Here is a 17169-nt window from a genome sequence, read left to right as displayed (position 1 = left end):
TATTGTAAGAGTTGAGCTGGAGCTGGTGGTCTCAGTGTAGTTCACTCTTCCTGCGTAGTCTGAGTCTAAAGCTAAATCCTCTGGATGTTCCTCATTCCTCCATTTAGCTTTCTGCTTGGAGCTGAACCAGAAGACAGCTCTGATGTTGGTGTTTGAGTAAGAGCATCTCAGCTTCACCTCTGACTCCTGCAGAGCACAGATAGTCTGAGGATCGCAGACCACCCTGAGACTCCCACCCACAGAACCTACATCAGAGAAATCAGATGGTGGTTATATGGGGTAAAAAGACCGTAGACGTCATCTAAAGAGTCTTCTATAGTGTGCACCTGTTTATTACCTAGAACCTAAATGAAAATCTGAGCTGCAAACGTTAAGATGGGTCTTTTTTTTTCCTGGTTCACTTTCCAGCAGATTCAGACCAGCTAAAAACAGATGTGGAAACAGATGTGCAGAAACAGATGTGTTACAGTCTGTATAGTCTACAATCTGTATAGTGGACCTGAGTGGTGGAGCTAACTAAGTGGACAGACAGTGGAGGGACATATTAGGTGTTTCCAATAAAGTGGACAGTGAGTGCAGATGACACCCAGCAGTTGTTACAACAGAGTAATCCTACCTGGAATAAACAGCAGGATGATCAGTGACAGAATTCCACATTTAAAGCCCATGGTTCCTCTCCACCTGACCTCAGCAGAAACAGACAGCAGACTACTATATTAATATTTGACTTTTCAGAACACAAAGAAGTGAATGCCAGCGTTTGAGTGTGCTTCCTCTCTCAGAACAGAACTCACCTATGTGACATCAGTCTTAAAGACGTAGTGAAAATATTGAACAGGCTGCCCTTCATGTCTTCTGAAGTGGATTCAGAATTTTCTAAATATTAGTTTGAATAAGAAATATAAATATGAATATATAAAAAAGTACACCTCTACAATGATGCTGATTAGCACCTCAAAATATGTGTAACAGTAGTGCTAACACCAGTAACACCAGTAACACCAGTGTAAAAGATGAAAGATGGTGTAGTGTCTGAGCCTCGTCTGATCTCTTGTGTAGTGTGTGCTGCACTGGATATTAACAGGCCACAGCTACAGGCCACTCAACAATACTACTGAACTGTGGCTGAAACTGATTCACTGATTCTTCTGACCTTTGGTTTGTGTAATATTCACTTCTGTCTTTATTGCTCTTCTGAGGGCCACAACATGTCTGTACTGTCCTGAGACCATTAAACACATGTTTAGCAGTTATGCTAAAACCGTTTTCTAGCACAGTTTACTTTTTATAGAATCCAGCTTCCTGATCTTCTAATAATGATCAGAAACACACACACACACACACACACACACACAGAGCAGATCTCATGAAGAACAGCTTACTTACATTCTGCTGTCAAAACGTCTCTCACTTTCCTCCCTCACTGGAACAGAGCTGTGAAGAGTGTGTGAGGAGAAAGTGTGTGTGTGTGTGTGTGTGTGTGTGTGTGTGTGTGTTTGTGTGTGTTTTCTGACGTGGGTGAATTTCCTTCCTTTTTCAGAGAGCTCAAACACAAAGCTTGCCTCCAGGTGATGGTTTCAGTGTGTGTGTGTTTGTGTGGTTGATATGATATGAACACATGACTGATCTCCAGTGTAAGTAGGACACAACATGGAAACCCCTGTATGGAGAACTGTGTTCAATTTAGAAGTGGTCTGCAGCGCTTGTCTGTAATTTTGCAATGGCAAAAAGAAACCAGTGAATAAAACAAACCACACTCAGGACACACACACAAACTTACAGGAGTGTCAGGATGATGTAATAGTGTGGTCATGTTCATCCTGCGGAAATAAGAAGACGCAGTGTTTACTGTTATACACATAATTTAACGTTGTAATGTTATAAAGCATAATTTCCAGGGTGAAGTTTTTGCTTGGGGGGGTTGTAATTGGTAATAAGCCCCTCTATAATTCATTTGGTTACTACACACGTACATTTTAACTGGGTTGAGGTCTGGACTTTGACTGGGCCATTGCAACACTTTCATTGTTTTCTTTTTAAATTTGCTAATGTGCTTTGGATTATTGTCCTTTAACATAACCCAATGCAACAGGACAATGATTGGTTTTCACCAAATGTGGCGCTGTGCATTGTGACTATCTACACTTTGGCCTTGTTTGTCCAGCTGACATTGTTCCAGAAGTCTTGTGGTTTGTTCAGATGTTTTTTTATAATGTCCTGATATTACATTTATGGCATTTAGCAGACGCTCTTATCCAGAGCGACTTACAAGGTTACTTGTATTACAGAGGAGGGCCAGTGTAGTGTTAGGAGTCTTGCCCAAAGACTCTTATTGGTGTAGCGCAGCATAGCCGCCCAGACTGGGAATTAAACCCCAGTCTCCCACATGGTGTGGTAACTCACTGGCAGGTAGTGGTGTTATCTGTCGCGCCACACCAACCATGTAAAATCATGGAATTCACAGAGGGTGAACTTCTTCACATGATTTGATATTATTTTGCGGGGCATAAATAAAAGACCAAGACCGGACTCTCGTTCAGTTTTGCCAAGATAAATTCAGTTTTCCATTTTAAGGCCCTATGTGTGTGTAGATTTGCAGGTGAAGGTGGATACTCGGACTGAGGGACAGAGAGAGGTGAAATTGTCCTGTAGCTCCACCTGCAGCCTCGGGGAAAAGCTTTCCTACTACTGGTTCAGGAATGGAGAATTCAAGACTTACACAGCAGATTCCTCCATTCTGCTCGACTTCACCAGTTTATCTGACGAGGGCAGCTACTTCTGTAAGGTGGCTGGAAGTTGGCATCTCTCTCCTGCTGTGTGTAAGTGTCACTCCTTCAAACATCACACTTAACTTTAGTCCAGCCTGTTCAGACTTCTGTAAATGTCAGTAAGTTAATTTCAACCAGCTCTTCTAGAAAACAACATAAAATCAGAAGAGGAAAGAACTCAATCCTACATAAGTGTGCTTTCTTCTTTCTAATTGTTTTTAAAGGGAATGATTTAATACTCAATACTCAAACCAGCCAAAATGAGAGCTGTGTAATTCCAGTCAGACTCTAAACGAGACGGAGATCTTATTACACATTAAGTACCTGGTTACCAAATATCACTCAAATCAAGACCATTTATTACTGAACATATAATCTTATTTTATCTTCTTACATTAATGGTTTTCAGTGTAAATTAAATAATTCTACCTTCTCCTGTACAGTTTGAACAGGTTGTGTTTAGACAGTGAGAATCTACCGCTGTACCACAGACTGTAACTGTAAGTGTTTTCAGTGTTTTCAGTTTCAGGTGTTTTTATTTTTCTAATAAGTTAGTTTGTGTGTTTCAGGTGTTTCTGCTGATTCAGATAAGAGGAGCTGCTGGAGTGTCACTTACTACCCCAAAGCTGTCTGCGCTCTGATTGGCTCATCAACTCATCAGCATCATGTTACTATGCCTTCCCTGATAATCAGAAGGTCACTAAATCAGTGTGGTTCATTAAAGAGCAGACTGGTGCTGAACCTGTGGATGTGAGAGAGGATGAGGAGTATCAGGGACGAGTGCAGAACAGACAGAGCTCCCAGAATGACTGTAGCATGATAATCACTGACCTGAGAGAAAAAGAGACGCTCAGACCTACATATTTAGATTCTACACTGATGGAGGTGAACACACTGGACAACCTGGAGTCACTCTGTCTGTCACAGGTAGAGCTGCACTCTATTAAATAAGTTTAGTTTATTAAAAGAATATTCTGTGAATGAAAAGAACAACAAACCTTGTTTAAACTCTCCTGCAGATCTGAAGATTACAGTGTCAGAGACAGGGAGTGGAGGAAAGAAGCTGACCTGTAGCAGCACCTGCACTCTGCCTAAGTACCACACTTGCATCTGGTACAAGAATGGAGAGCCTGTATCTGACCAGTCCAGTAATGAACTGGATCTGTATGACAGTACTGTGGATGCAGGCAGTTACATCTGCGTTATAGGAGGATATAAGGAGTTTCGGTCTCCTGCTGTCTGTAAGAACCTCACTTTAAACACCAAATTACTTTTATTTGTATTAATCTCATTAAGTCCCCTTTGTTTACTTTAAGACAGCCTTTTCTGGGTCTTTCACTGTAATTGAGTTTTTGTTTTAATTGAAGGTAAACAATCACTTCAATAATCTTATTTAATTTTAATAAAACAATGAATTCTCTGTCAGATGATGATTATTATTGCTAAAAATGTTGCTGCTAATTATTGTAATATCTGAATCTTTATGACTCTCCCAGAAACACCAAAGCAGTGCTGGATTCCTCTGGAGAGAGAGAGGAGGGAGAGTCAGTGACTCTGAGCTGCAGCAGTGATGCAGACCCTCCTGTTCTCTCCTACTCCTGGTTTAAGCAGAGAGCAGCTGCAGACACACCGCTGATAACAGGCCAGAATTACAGCATCACCAACATCAGCTCCCAGCACAGCGGACTCTACTACTGCACCGCTCACAACCAGCTAGAACATCACAGCTCTACACCCTTTCATCTGGATGTGAAAGGTACAGCAGTCTGCAGTGACTGTGTTCAGTCAGTATGTGTAATTACTGGTGAATTAGCTGTTGTTCTCCTGATCAGATTGAATGAACTGATTCTGTTCAAACACTCAGCTGAGTTGTTGGAGCAGCGTGCTGTTTGGGAAGATGTTTGGGGAGCTGTTGGAGTGGTCCCTGTTCTGCTTCTCTCTCTCACTGCTGTTCTGTGCATTAAGTGAGTGACAGTATTGTTTATTATTTATCTCTGAATCTCTAAATCTGCATTAAACACCATATTAACCTCAACTTTAACCTCAAATACAAGCTTTTATGATCTACAGAACTCAAAACTCTAACTGGCCTTTTCTGTTTAATCTGTGTGATCAGGAGGAGGAGAGGAGCAGAGAGAGACACACATATTCAGGTACTGAGAGAGGATTTCACTTTCTTTCTCTCTACATCCTCCTATAAAGCTGCTGCTGAATAAAGACTGAAGTTGTGTTCTCCTCATCTCTCTCTAAAAGACCCCAAATCCTGCAGACCCCACATACACAGCTCTCAACCCCACCACCATCAGCTCAGACTATGATACACTACAGGTAAGTCTACAGTCTTTATGCCTGTGTGTGTGTGTGTGTGTGTGTGTGTGTGTGTGTGTGTGTGTTTTACTCTGCAGAGTGTTTAGTTTTCTTTTTTGTCTCCAGTGTGTTGGAGACTCTCCGTGTGACACATACTCAACCTTAAACCCTGCAACCATGACGTCTGATTATGACTCTCTGACAGTAAGTCTGCATACGGAGTGTGTGTGTGTCCATTCTGGATTTGGAGTATCTAACTGTGTGTGTGTGTGTGTGTGTTGTCAGGCTGTTCGTCCTCACTGAGAGATGAGAAATGCTCCAGAAATGAAGGATAAACAGCTGTTCTACATCACTGGTCATTGTTCTACATCACTGTATTCTCCAGCCTTTTTTCCTGCATTGTATAAATGACTGTTCCAGAATCATTCAGTTGAGTGTTCTTTAGTCCTCCTCAGAGCTGCAGATTGATTTAAGGAAGGCTTAGTAATGAGCTGTTGTGTAGAATCAGGTGTTAACAGAGGTGGAGTGATGGTCTCTGTGGTGCTGTAGTTCTGAGTAGCAGAGCGGTTTTGTTATCAGATTTATATTATTCGTTTTTTATCTTTATTTTTATTTTGTTCATTCCAACTCCAGGTTGTTCAGTCTGATTGTGTAATTTGAGCTTATATATAACTTTTTGATTGGACATACGGTCACATGAAAGGTTTTGGGCAAAAAGTGTGTGTGTGTGTGTGTGTGTGTGAGTGAAGCAGCCCAACAGCTGAGCTCATTAGCTTTTATTAGTATAAAATTTTGTGATGATCTGTCTGCTCACATTTGGAGCATTACCTTCTCAGAAGAAGCCGTGTGAAGGGATTTCTGCTGTCACTGTTATTAATGCTGAACACAGTGTTGTTTCACTCAGGTAGAGTCAGTGATGTCCTTGTTAAGACTTATGAAGTTGTTTTTTTCTGTGCAGTTATTTCTGTATGAAAATTCTGCCTGTATTTCTTTATTAAACATGTCTTTTTTTTAGACTGTCTGATTATTTGCTGCCTTAAGTGCTAGTGTTTTAATGTTCTGGAGATAAAGTGCCTCTATAATAAACAATAAAAACTCTGTATATGCTTGAATATGTCAGAAATATGACCTCATTATTCCTATTTATAATAGTTAGTTTAGATGTTATAACATAAACAGCATTACAGTGTATTACAGTCTGATAACTCTGATAGTGGGTAAACTTTGTTCACTGAGGTTTAGATAGAAATTGCTGTTTGTAGGTAAAGCCTCTCTGTTCATTCCCCTCAGACCACATTTATCTAAAACCACTTTGAGTAGCTTAACTGGTTTCTGATTTCTTATTAGATGTTGCTGTTTCCTGCATAATTAAAAGGTTAAGATGTAAACAGAGTCATTCGGAGTGGTTTAGTGTGAAATGCTCCGAGTCAGAACTGCTCACAGTGGAGGAGATAAGAACCAGACGTCTATGCTGTGCTGTGCTCCTGGAAGTTCTGCTGGCTGATGGATCATTTTGTAAAACGGCTTTAAAGAGCTGACACTGTCTGGTAAGTAAGTTTACTGTGTTCTAAACAGCAAACAGCATTTTTTTCAACCCGACATCATTTCAGAGTTAAAACAGTGTTAGCTCCTTAGCTAACGATGCTGCTAGCAGCTCCACCCTAAACTGAGGCTTTCATAATGGGAGCGTTAGCATGGTGGCTAAGTGGGTAGGAGCCCATAGTGTTAACTAGTTCTCTGACTGCATGATGGGTTTGTTTAACATGGCTTAACTCAGGACTCTGAAACATGAGCCAGCATCAACTTTGTTGAGTCCTGAGTGAATTTGCCATGTTTACAGAAGCTGGAGTGATGTTAGACAGTTAGGGAGAGCTCAGTAACTCGCTGTATTTTGAGAAGTGCAGGGTGGATTATATGAAGGGCAGTTGGCTCCTAACGGGACAAGGTGTCTGCTTTGATCCAAACTGTGAGATGTTTCAGGTGTCTGTGGCTGATAAAGTCCTGCTCCTAACTGATATACAGTAGAAATTCTCCACTAAATGACCAAAACATTATTTCTGCTACTTTTTACCTGTGCTGCTCAAATACATACTACCATAAAGAAGAAAAAGCCTGACATCATGGTGTTTGACCAGTCTGACATAGAAGTGAACTGTTTGTAATTTGTCTAATCTGAATGTTGTTTGGTTTTGGTTCCCTTCGGGAGAGCATCAGGAGGAAGCGGCAGGAGTACATGGGGGGGAAAATGAGCCTCATGATTAATGGCCTAAATGTCAGACATTAGTTCAGGATGCCATTTTCAGACGGATCTGTTGCTTGATCCATGATCATGATCAGCCATAAAACCAAACTGGCATCAGTGTGGGTGACCCTTCACCACCCTGTAGTTCCTCCAATAAGGTAGGGAGTCCTATGCCAAGTTCATGCCCCAAAGATAGGGTTAGTGAGGAAAGCTCTCCCTTCAAGGTTGAAGAAGACCCCTGTCTCCCCACCTGCTGCTGCCAAATCCAGCAGCTTTTCATCACTGATAGGTCTGAACAATAAGGTTCATGATGGAAACAGGGCCTATGGGAACTCCTTTCACGCCCTTTTGCTCCACACACCTGCCCCTCCAAGATCCCCAGGTGGGTAGGCCTAGGTAGGCAGAGGATGTGTCCAGTTAAAGCTGACGTGTAGCCTGAAAAACAGAGCTGCCCAAACTGAGACTGGGCTTAGCCAGGAGAGGAGGATGGAGAGCCAGGTGGAGCTGCTGCTCCTCTGTTGTTAAATGTTCAGTGTATTGACCGAATCAGTCTTTATCATTCCTACTGTAATAACACCACCTTCCAGACGTGTTCACCTCATTCTAATGTCTTGCTTTTGAAACAGGGAGAGGAAGATGGAGGGGCTGAAAGTGGTGCGCACTCTGGCGGAACACCATGCCGAGGTTCTTCTGCCTGAGCTACATGACGTCTGCCTCTTCAAGGAGGTAAGACCCACACTTCATACACACTCTGGATAACAGCCTTTTGTCCAGTCTGTTGTCACCATTTCAAAACTCTGAATACACTTAGCACAGCATGTGTCTGCTGTGGACTGAACCTTTAACGCAACCGATGCTGTTTTTTACAGAATATGCAGTCAGTTTACATGTTTCTACTATGCTTACATTGTCTGTACACGCAAGCTGACCCAATACTAAAATTCTGGATCTTTCTTGTCTCGTTTACAAATGCTGACACACAGAATCCCACAAGTAAAACCTAATGTTAAAAAACTTAAATGTATCCTAAAACAAGTTCTTCTGCTACAGCAACAGGTAAAAAAGTTACACTAAAACTGCTGATACACATTTCTGAATGTACAGATCATTGAGAAATTGAGAAATAGCTGATGTACACTATGTGGACAGAAATATTACTCATCAATAGTATTCAAAAAGAGTTTATGAGAGATTAAAACAGCACTACTGTGGTAAATTTGTGTATGTTAGCAACAATATTAAGCATATTTATCTTCTAACATGTACTATATACTAATCTTAACAGTGCAGGTTGACCTGCAGTTGGAACAGATACACACTCCCTACAATGAAGCTACTGGTAAATTTCTCTTTCAGCTGTTAACAGAAGAATATCTATAGTGACCAAAAACACCAGCTGGTCCAACTGGACAGGTGATCTTTAACAGCTCTCACAGCATTTTACTTGAGGCAGGAAGTTGTAGATGTTGAAGCCTGTGTCTACTGATAGTTTTACAGTGTTGTTTGTGGTAGAATTCCTGTTTCTGTTTAAGGAACAGTAGCTTCTCTGCTTATGAATGTGAAATTATCTTGGAAGGTCAAGCAGCACAAGAAGAGTAGTGCAGCCCCTATCCTGTGAAGTAAGTAGATCATCATCTGAGAATTTCCCTACTGTGGGACTAATAAAGGATTATCTTATCTAATTTGTGACTCTTAGTAATGCCATTTTAAGTGCTGTTTTTGGTCTAAATCCAGACCTTGTGAATGCTAAATAACTTTGATCTTGAATATATTAGATTGGAGAGACTGTAAACATCATCTCTCTCTCTGTTTCAGTCCTAAGCATGACCTCTGACCCCAAACAGACAGAGATCAGAATGACGTTCACTACTCCAGTGTTCAGTTCAAATCTTCTCACACACAGTCTTTACACAGTCCTCGTGGCTCCCCAGAAATCTCAGGGTGTTTCGAGCATGGAGTCTGTGTAGGAAGAATGATAAAAGGTCATTTTCAGTGCTGGCTGGTGAAGAAAACATGCTGATGGGTTCAGTTCTGACCCAATAGGTGTAAAAACAAGCAACTGCTTACCTCACTTCCTGTGCGGAGTCCAGGGCCAGTTTGCCGACGGCGGTCAGGAACCTGCTGGTGAATTCCTTCTTGCTGGTCAGCACATGAGAAGCCCCCAACTTGTGAGAGAGCTTCTCCAGATGCAGTGCAGTGCATCTTCTCACTGCTGCGTTGGAGAATATTGGAGAATAATGGAGCGGTTGCAATATTGGCCTTATTTAGATTAACAGAGACACCCAAATATTAATGAGCTCTGTTACCTCCCTCACTGCTCATTTTCCTTCTCCTCAGTGAGGAGAGCAGCTGGTCAGACTGAGTCTCATTGCAGCATATCAAATATGTATCGGATTTCGATCCCACATATAAAGCCACTTTTACCTGAGGCATGTCTTCATTAGTCAGTCTGAATATGAAAGGCCAGGCCTGTTTTGAATAATGTACCAGTTGAACAGTTTCTATGTGGAGATACTGACCTTCAAATCCACAGAAAACAGTGGAAATTCACTGTGAGGTAAAGAAGACCAAAAGTGTCTCATGTTATACTAGAGAATGACCTCATACTGAATGAGTCCTGATAAGCCTGAAATGAGGCCTGAAGGTAAGAGGAACAGGCCTTATGACTGGAGGGTCGCCAGTTCAATCCCCTGAACCGACAGGACCTGACTGAAGTGCCCTTGAGCAAGGCATTCAACCCTCAACTGCTCCCCGTGTGCTGCAGCTAGGGCCGCCCGCCGCTCCGGGCACTCTTCCCTAGTGTGTGTGTTCGCTGCACAGATGGGTTGAAAGTGGAGTACAAATTTCAATGTGTGCAGCACATCTAAACTCTACTAGTAGATTTCTCACCACTGTAACCCTCATGTTCCTCTTTCAGCAAAGCAGTATGGGTGATGTAGTTTGTGTGCGAGATGTAGAACTATACAGAAGTTAAAGAAGTGTATGTAGTGTATATGTCTATCTGCATGAAGCCTACAGAACTGTCATGTGGCAGCCAGTATAAGTAAGTATATAAGGAGTAAGTGCTTCCTTGCTGACTGTTAATTTTAACTGAATGCAAAGAAAAAGGGAAGGAAACCCACACACACATACATGCACACACATGCACACACACACACACGTCCTGTTGCCACACTCTGCACTGCACACTAGCTTTGATGGCTGTAAGAGACCCTTACACAAGGATGTAAGTAGTTTTTAATTATGTCTGAATCATCTCTGTTTTATATATTAATGTAGTGTAATTATGTAAATAGGTCAGGATCTCGTCCTGCTGTCAATCACAAAATCGCATTTGTCCTTTCCAGTGTCTTGAATCAAGCATCTACCTACTGGAGGCTTATGGTCCACACAAATGCCTATAGCCATCCTGTGTTAGCAAATTGGCTGTATGTAAAACAGTACGAGATGCTGTATGAAGTTGATTTACTCTGCATTAGTCAAATGTGGCTCAAGTTACAGACTTAGTGGGTTAACAGCACTATAGGAAAATAAATAAATTGCACTATAGGTAAATTTATTATTCAGCTTAGTATAGAATAATTCTACAGAACAGCACCACACTGAAGCCCAACACACTGTAGAGAACTAACACCCTATATGGGTTCTGTAGAGCTGGGCGTTTGTAATTCTACTGTAAAGGAGTTCAAATGAACTGGTTCAGAAAAAGAAAACAAGCTTCCTGTCACTACAACAGAGACCCCCAAACCTATACTCTACTATATTAAACTACAGACAACACTATAGAAATAATGTCATGTAAAGTATGCATGTGAGGACACACAGTGTCATTGATGTGATGCATCAAAAGCATTTAGCAGCGCCCCCTTGTGGAAAAAGTCCTTTTAATCCAGACTGAGGGAGTGAGAATGTGAGTGCGTTACAATGAGATTCATGAGGTTCTTCTCATCTAATAAATCAAACCTGTAGTTCAAAATGTTAGACTGGTTTAAATACTGCAGCCTAACGAGCTAAACCGCTAATCAGCATATATATATATATTCATGAATAATATTCATCACACTTAAATGTTGTTGCATTTTAAACAGACTGAAAGTGGAAGTGTGTGTGAGCTAAACGGAAAAACTATGATGTCAGAATATGAGATATCTGCTCACCAGTGTAGGATGAATAAGCATGAGCAGAGCAGTGATCAGCTCAGTTACTTCTCATAGGTAGAACCATGACTGCTGGCTCTTTTCTTTTAGTCAGGGTTCATTTCTGATCATTTTCAGCTCCAATTTGACTTTTAACATGTTCTTTTCTGGGCTTTTAAGAGCTGTGTTTGAGGGGTGATGCTGCCATGTCTGCTACAGCAGCAGTGATCCTCATCTTACTGACAGGTAAACTTTTACATCTTATTACGATACTGATAGAATTCCAGCTCTGAGTTCAGTTCTAGAGGATTCAGCTTTCCTCCACAATCACACCTAGTTCAGCTCAGCAGTTAACTGCTGGGTTTAGGAGACATTGCTTTTAAACACACACAACAAGGACAGTAGTGAGGGATTAATAGCAGCACTTCTGTTTAATGATCTATCAAAGAGTCACTGACTGTAGAAAGAAGCTGTTGATAGAACTGGAGAGGTGTCAGTGGTCTTGTTCACTCAGGTACACAAACTGCAGATCTCACACAGAGAGCAGATATGTTCATTCTAGCAAAACTGTGTGAAGCTCTATGTTAAACGGTTTAATCTGAGGTTCCTCACTTTCTCTGTGGTTTTTACACAACCGGTCAGCTCTACACGTCATGGTGTTGCCCATAGTAACAGCAGCAGTACCTAACACTGTGGTTAATCAGTCAGTTAGACCGTGAGAGATATCATTTCATGTTGTGTGTGTGTGTGTGTGTGTGTGTGTGTGTGTGTGTGTGTGTTGCAGGAGTTGATGCTCAGCACAGTGTAACTCTCTCCTCTCAGAGTCTCTGTGCTGTTATTGCATCTACAGTAAAAATCTCCTGCAAATATACAACACCTGATTCCTCCAGTGTCAGAGAGAGAGAGTGGATCCACAGCTCTGATGGAGAAGAACGAGTCCTGAGCTCCACTGAAGGAGGAGTGTCTGTAAGAACAGAGCAGAATGAGAGTGAGCTGACAGTGAAGGATGTGAGAGTGAGACACTCTGGAGTTTATAACTTCAGATTTAGAACATCAAGCAGTGACTGGATATCAGCCTCATCTGGAGTTCAGCTCACTGTTACAGGTACCAGTACATACACTCACAGTCTCTGTGGAATGCGATTGACAGAATTTTAGTATATGGTGTGTCTGTGTGTGTCGGTGTGTGTGTGTAGATTTGCAGGTGAAGGTGGATACTCGGACTGAGGGACAGAGAGAGGTGAAATTGACCTGTAGCTCCACCTGCAGCCTCAATAAGAGTCTTTCCTACTTCTGGTTCAGGAATGGAGAATTCAAGACATACACAGCAGATTCCTCCATTGTGCTCCACACCAGTCCATCTGATGAGGGGAGCTACCACTGTAGGGTGTCAGGAAGCTGGCATCGCTCCTCTCCAGTGTGTAAGTCTGTCTCACACCTAACTTTATCCCAGGTTAGAGAGTTCATTTCAAGCAGAGTTTCTCTTCTAGAAAATGACATGAAAACAGTCATAATTCTGCTCTCTTCTCTCCGATAGATTTTAAAGAGGGAACGATTTTATATTCAATACTCAAACCTGCTTGAATAAGAGCTGCTTAATTTCAGTCAGACTTGAAACGAGACAGAGCAGCAGGTTACTGATGACCTTCCCACACAGTTAGGAAATACCAAATAATCACTCTAATCAAAACCATGTATCATATAATCTCATTTTATCTTCTTGCATTAATGGTTTTCAGTGTAAATTAAATAATTCTACCTCCTCCTGTACAGTTATCATTTTGGAGATGATGGTTGTGTTAAGACAGTGAGGATCTACTGCTGTACCACAGACTGTAACTGCAGGTGTTTTCAGTGTTTTCAGGTGCAGGTATTTTTTTTTTTCTAATAAGTTAGTTTGTGTGTTTCAGGTATTTCTGCTGATTCAGATCAGAAGAGCTGCTGGAGTGTCACTTACTACCCCAAAGCTATCTGCGCTCTGATTGGCTCATCAGCATCGATAAACTGTTACTACACCTACCCTGATAATCAGAAGGTCACTAAATCAGTGTGGTTCAATAAAGAGCAGAGTGGTGCTGAACCTGTGGATGTGAGAGAGAATGAGGAGTATCAGGGACGAGTGCAGAGCAGACAGAGCTCCCAGAATCACTGTAGTATGATAATCAATGACCTGAGAGAGAGAGACGCTCAGACCTATAGATTCAGATTCTACACTGATGGAGGTAAACACACTGGACAACCTGGAGTCACTCTGACTGTCACAGGTAGAGCTGCACTCTATTAAATAAATGTAGTTATTTAATTATTAATATTCTGTAAATTATAAGAACAACAAACCTTGTTTAAACTCTTGCAGATCTGAAGGTTACAGTGTCAGACACAGAGAGTGGAGGAAAGAACCTGACCTGCAGCAGCACCTGCACTCTGCCTAAGTACCACACTTACATCTGGTACAAGACGACAGGCAGTGCTGTCACAGTGGTTGGGAACAGCAGCAGTTTAACTTTAACAGCAGGAGAAGTTGGACGTTTCTACTGTAAAGCAGAGAATGCACTTGGATCATACAACTCTTCAGAATGGTCGTTTCCATCATCAGGTGGGTGATTCACTTAATTCATCACTTTCTATTCATTGTTTCCTTTCTATTTTTCAGGCTAGGTTTCAGTCTGCTTGATGAGATGAGCAGCATCTCTTCTTGCTTCCTCCTTCCTCTTTGTATTAATTATTTAATACAAATAATTAAACAGTCTCTATGGTTTGCTCAGTATGGTGAAAGAAGGAAAACGCACTCAGTGAACAGTAGTTCTGTAGACTTCAACACCTTGTAGTTGAGAGACGTCTACAGAGAATGAACAGATTGGTTAGAGCAGGCAGAAAGGCTACATTTTCTTCTCCGAATGCACAACACCACATCCTACCTCGAGGCGGATGAGCTACAACAGCAGAAGACCACATCACATCAGGATCCACTTCTGTCAGCCAAGGACAGAAAGCTGAGGCGCAGTGGCTCAGCATAGACTTACCAACACAAATGTAGCCTGGTCTGATGAATCTGGATTTCTGCTGAGGCTCACAGATGGTAGGATCTGAATTTGGCTCAAACTGCATGAATCCATGGACCCAACCTGCTTTGTGTCAGCAGTCCAGGCTGGTGGAGGCGGTGGTGTATTCGTGTGGGAGATGTTTTCTTGGCGCTCTTTTGGCTTGTTAATACCAATCAATCATTGCTTGAAGGCCACAGCTTATTTGAGTATTGTTGCTGACTATGTGCCTCCATTCATGGCCACCATTTCCCATCTTCTACTCATTGACTACTTCCAGCTTGATGATGCACCATGTCACAAAGCAGAGGTCTCTTACATTTATGTAATCTGCTCATGTCTCTGCACTGATACAGATTACTCAACAGTGATATACGCAGCATCTGGGGTCGCTGTGGTTCTTCTACTGGTTCTGCTTATGGTCTTTCTGTTGAGGTGAGAATCAGAAACCATGTTTCTTGTAGAGTGTCATATAAAGACTACATGGGTTTAATTAACACTGGAGATGTTAATCCAAAGATGGTGATATTCTTTTTTTGTAAACTCCAACAGAAGACGAGCTACAGCTTCCAGCAGTAAGAGTGAGGAAAACAGAGGAACTGTGAGTCAAAAGATCAATTGCGTGTTCTCTCTTTTTAGACATGTCCACAGATAGACCTTGGAAAGTACTGGGCCCTTTCCCTTTTACCCTCAGACTTCACTGTTGCTCTCTTTGTGAGTAAGTCTGTGAGGCACGACTGACTATTGGATCAGTTTGAGCTCCACAAGCACCATCACTTTTAGATGCCTCCTTGTGAAGATTTCACCTTAACTTCACTCACTGATTGCTAGCACCTGAATAGTGTAGTGGATCAAAGCATTTCCCAGTATGCTGGAAATCAGGGTTCAGTTCCAGAACCAGGCAGAAAACGCTGTTTTGAGACTCTTCACACTATTTTTGCTTTCCCCTGAAACATGATTACACCGTCTCTCACAATACGACTGTGAGGTTTTGATAAGACAAAGATGTTTGGAGGCATAAAGGTGAGACATTAAATCCAGAGAGCACGGTACCACCTGTTAAGCATGGTGGTGGTAGCATTATGCTCTGCCAGTGAAACTGATACATTGCATAATCTCAAACCATCAACCAGATCTGAGGTGGTTGTTGAACGGATAAAGCAGCCTAACATTACATTTTTGAAAGGGCCTTCCCAAAGTCCTGACCTCAACACTCTCAAAACTGTGTGGATTGGGACTAAACGTCGGGTGTAATCAAACTCTACCAATTCTGCCTAGAAGAATGGTCAAACGTCTAGCCAGAATTCTCCCAGAAGCTTGTTAATGGGTACCAAAAGCATCTGGTTAAGGGGACATCTATCTAAATATTAGGCGTGCTGTATGCATAATTAAGACCCTCTCTCTCTGTCTTTCTCAGCAAGCTTCTGCTCCTGTGTATGAGACCGTCTCAGACCTGGCCTTGACCTCTGCCCCAACAATGACAGCAGCCTCAGATGATCAGGATGAGGTTCAGTACTCCATTGTTCATTTTAATTGGCCTCACACCCAGGAAGGGCCTCTCTACTCCCCTGTCCAACAGCCAAGCACTCTTAAACGAGAAGAGGAAGTTGAGTACAGCACAGTGAAGCTGGTTAAAACATGAGCTTGTTGGTAGGCAGAAACAATGCGTTTATGAGATCCTGCTGGTGTGGTGATTTTAAGTAAAGAGCACAAAACAAGTTTCTGTGCTAATTGCGCCCCCTATGCAGACAGGAGCTCGTCTTACTACGTTGTGGCCATGACTTAGGATCTCATTCCCATGCCTTACAAAGTACACAGCAACCACTTGAAATATTGTGGGAACAAAATAATTAAATTGTGGCCACAACTTAGTAAGGTATGGAACCAAGATAATTAAAAAGTGACCATGAATTAATAAACCTTGGAAACAATATCCTAAGTTGTGGCCACAGCTTGATAAGACATGGGAACGAGATCCTAAGTCGACTTGGGATCTTCTCCCATGCCTTTATAAGTTGTGTTAGTGATTTAATTATCTTGTTTAAATGACTTTGGATCTCATTCCCAAATCGTGGCCACAACTTAGGAACTTGGTCCCACGCCTTACTCATTTTTGACCACGACTTAATGATCTGGTTCTTGTGCCTTATTAAGTCAAAGCCACAAAATTCAGGATCTTGTTCCCACGCCTTACTAAGTCATGGCCAGAACTTATTTATGCGATATGTCATCAGCGGGGCTCCATGAAGCTCCTGTGTTGTGTTCTTTTTATCAGTCTTAAAACTTTATCTAAATGCTTTTGATGATCTTAGGGTTGTCCCCTTCATAAGAATACTGCTCTATAGTCTGGTGTTATTGATTTAGAGGATTTCATTACTTGGATCATATACACTATATAGACAACAGTATCGGGACACCTGCTTATTTCTCCATCATCCATCATTCCAGAAATCACATTTCCACTGCTCCACAGCTCAATGCTGGGCTTTACACCCCTCTAGCCCAAGCCTGGCATTAGGCAGCATGGTGCCAATAGGTTCATGTTTATCTGTAACTATATAGTTTGTATATAAATGAAAATGAAAATATTTTATAACATCTTCCATTCTGTATTTCATCAGCAACTACAAGAACTTTCATTATTTTGTCTTGATTTATGCATCGGCTAGTGATTG

The 17169-nt window shown here is 41.8% G+C and overlaps 1 protein-coding gene across 1 annotated transcript; it reads left to right on the top strand.

Annotated features, from left to right (window-relative positions):
• The first annotated feature begins 1618 nt into the window (after positions 1–1618).
• LOC140547743 (uncharacterized) lies at positions 1619–16180 on the top strand. The gene is made up of 14 exons (XM_072670878.1): positions 1619–1634; positions 2592–2780; positions 3788–4005; positions 4377–4524; positions 5038–5096; positions 5202–5279; positions 7692–7699; positions 7944–8043; positions 12658–12874; positions 13364–13717; positions 13810–14049; positions 14851–14929; positions 15047–15095; positions 15912–16180. The coding sequence occupies exons 1-14, from the start codon at positions 1619–1621 to the stop codon at positions 16134–16136; spliced, it is 1980 nt and encodes a 659-aa protein (XP_072526979.1). The 3' UTR covers positions 16137–16180.
• The last annotated feature ends 989 nt before the right edge of the window (positions 16181–17169 follow it).

The sequence above is a fragment of the Salminus brasiliensis genome, chromosome 25 (assembly GCF_030463535.1).
Source record: "Salminus brasiliensis chromosome 25, fSalBra1.hap2, whole genome shotgun sequence".
NCBI classification, from domain to species: Eukaryota; Metazoa; Chordata; class Actinopteri; order Characiformes; family Bryconidae; genus Salminus; species Salminus brasiliensis.
This window is presented reverse-complemented; position numbering and strand designations above follow the sequence as displayed.

Excerpts from the sequence above, each read along its gene's own strand:
- LOC140547743 (XM_072670878.1), top strand. Across the intron at positions 5,097-5,201 it reads CAGACTATGATACACTACAG|TGTGTTGGAGACTCTCCGTG; the intron begins GTAAGTCTACAG and ends TTTTGTCTCCAG. Across the intron at positions 14,050-14,850 it reads ATGGTCGTTTCCATCATCAG|ATTACTCAACAGTGATATAC; the intron begins GTGGGTGATTCA and ends GCACTGATACAG.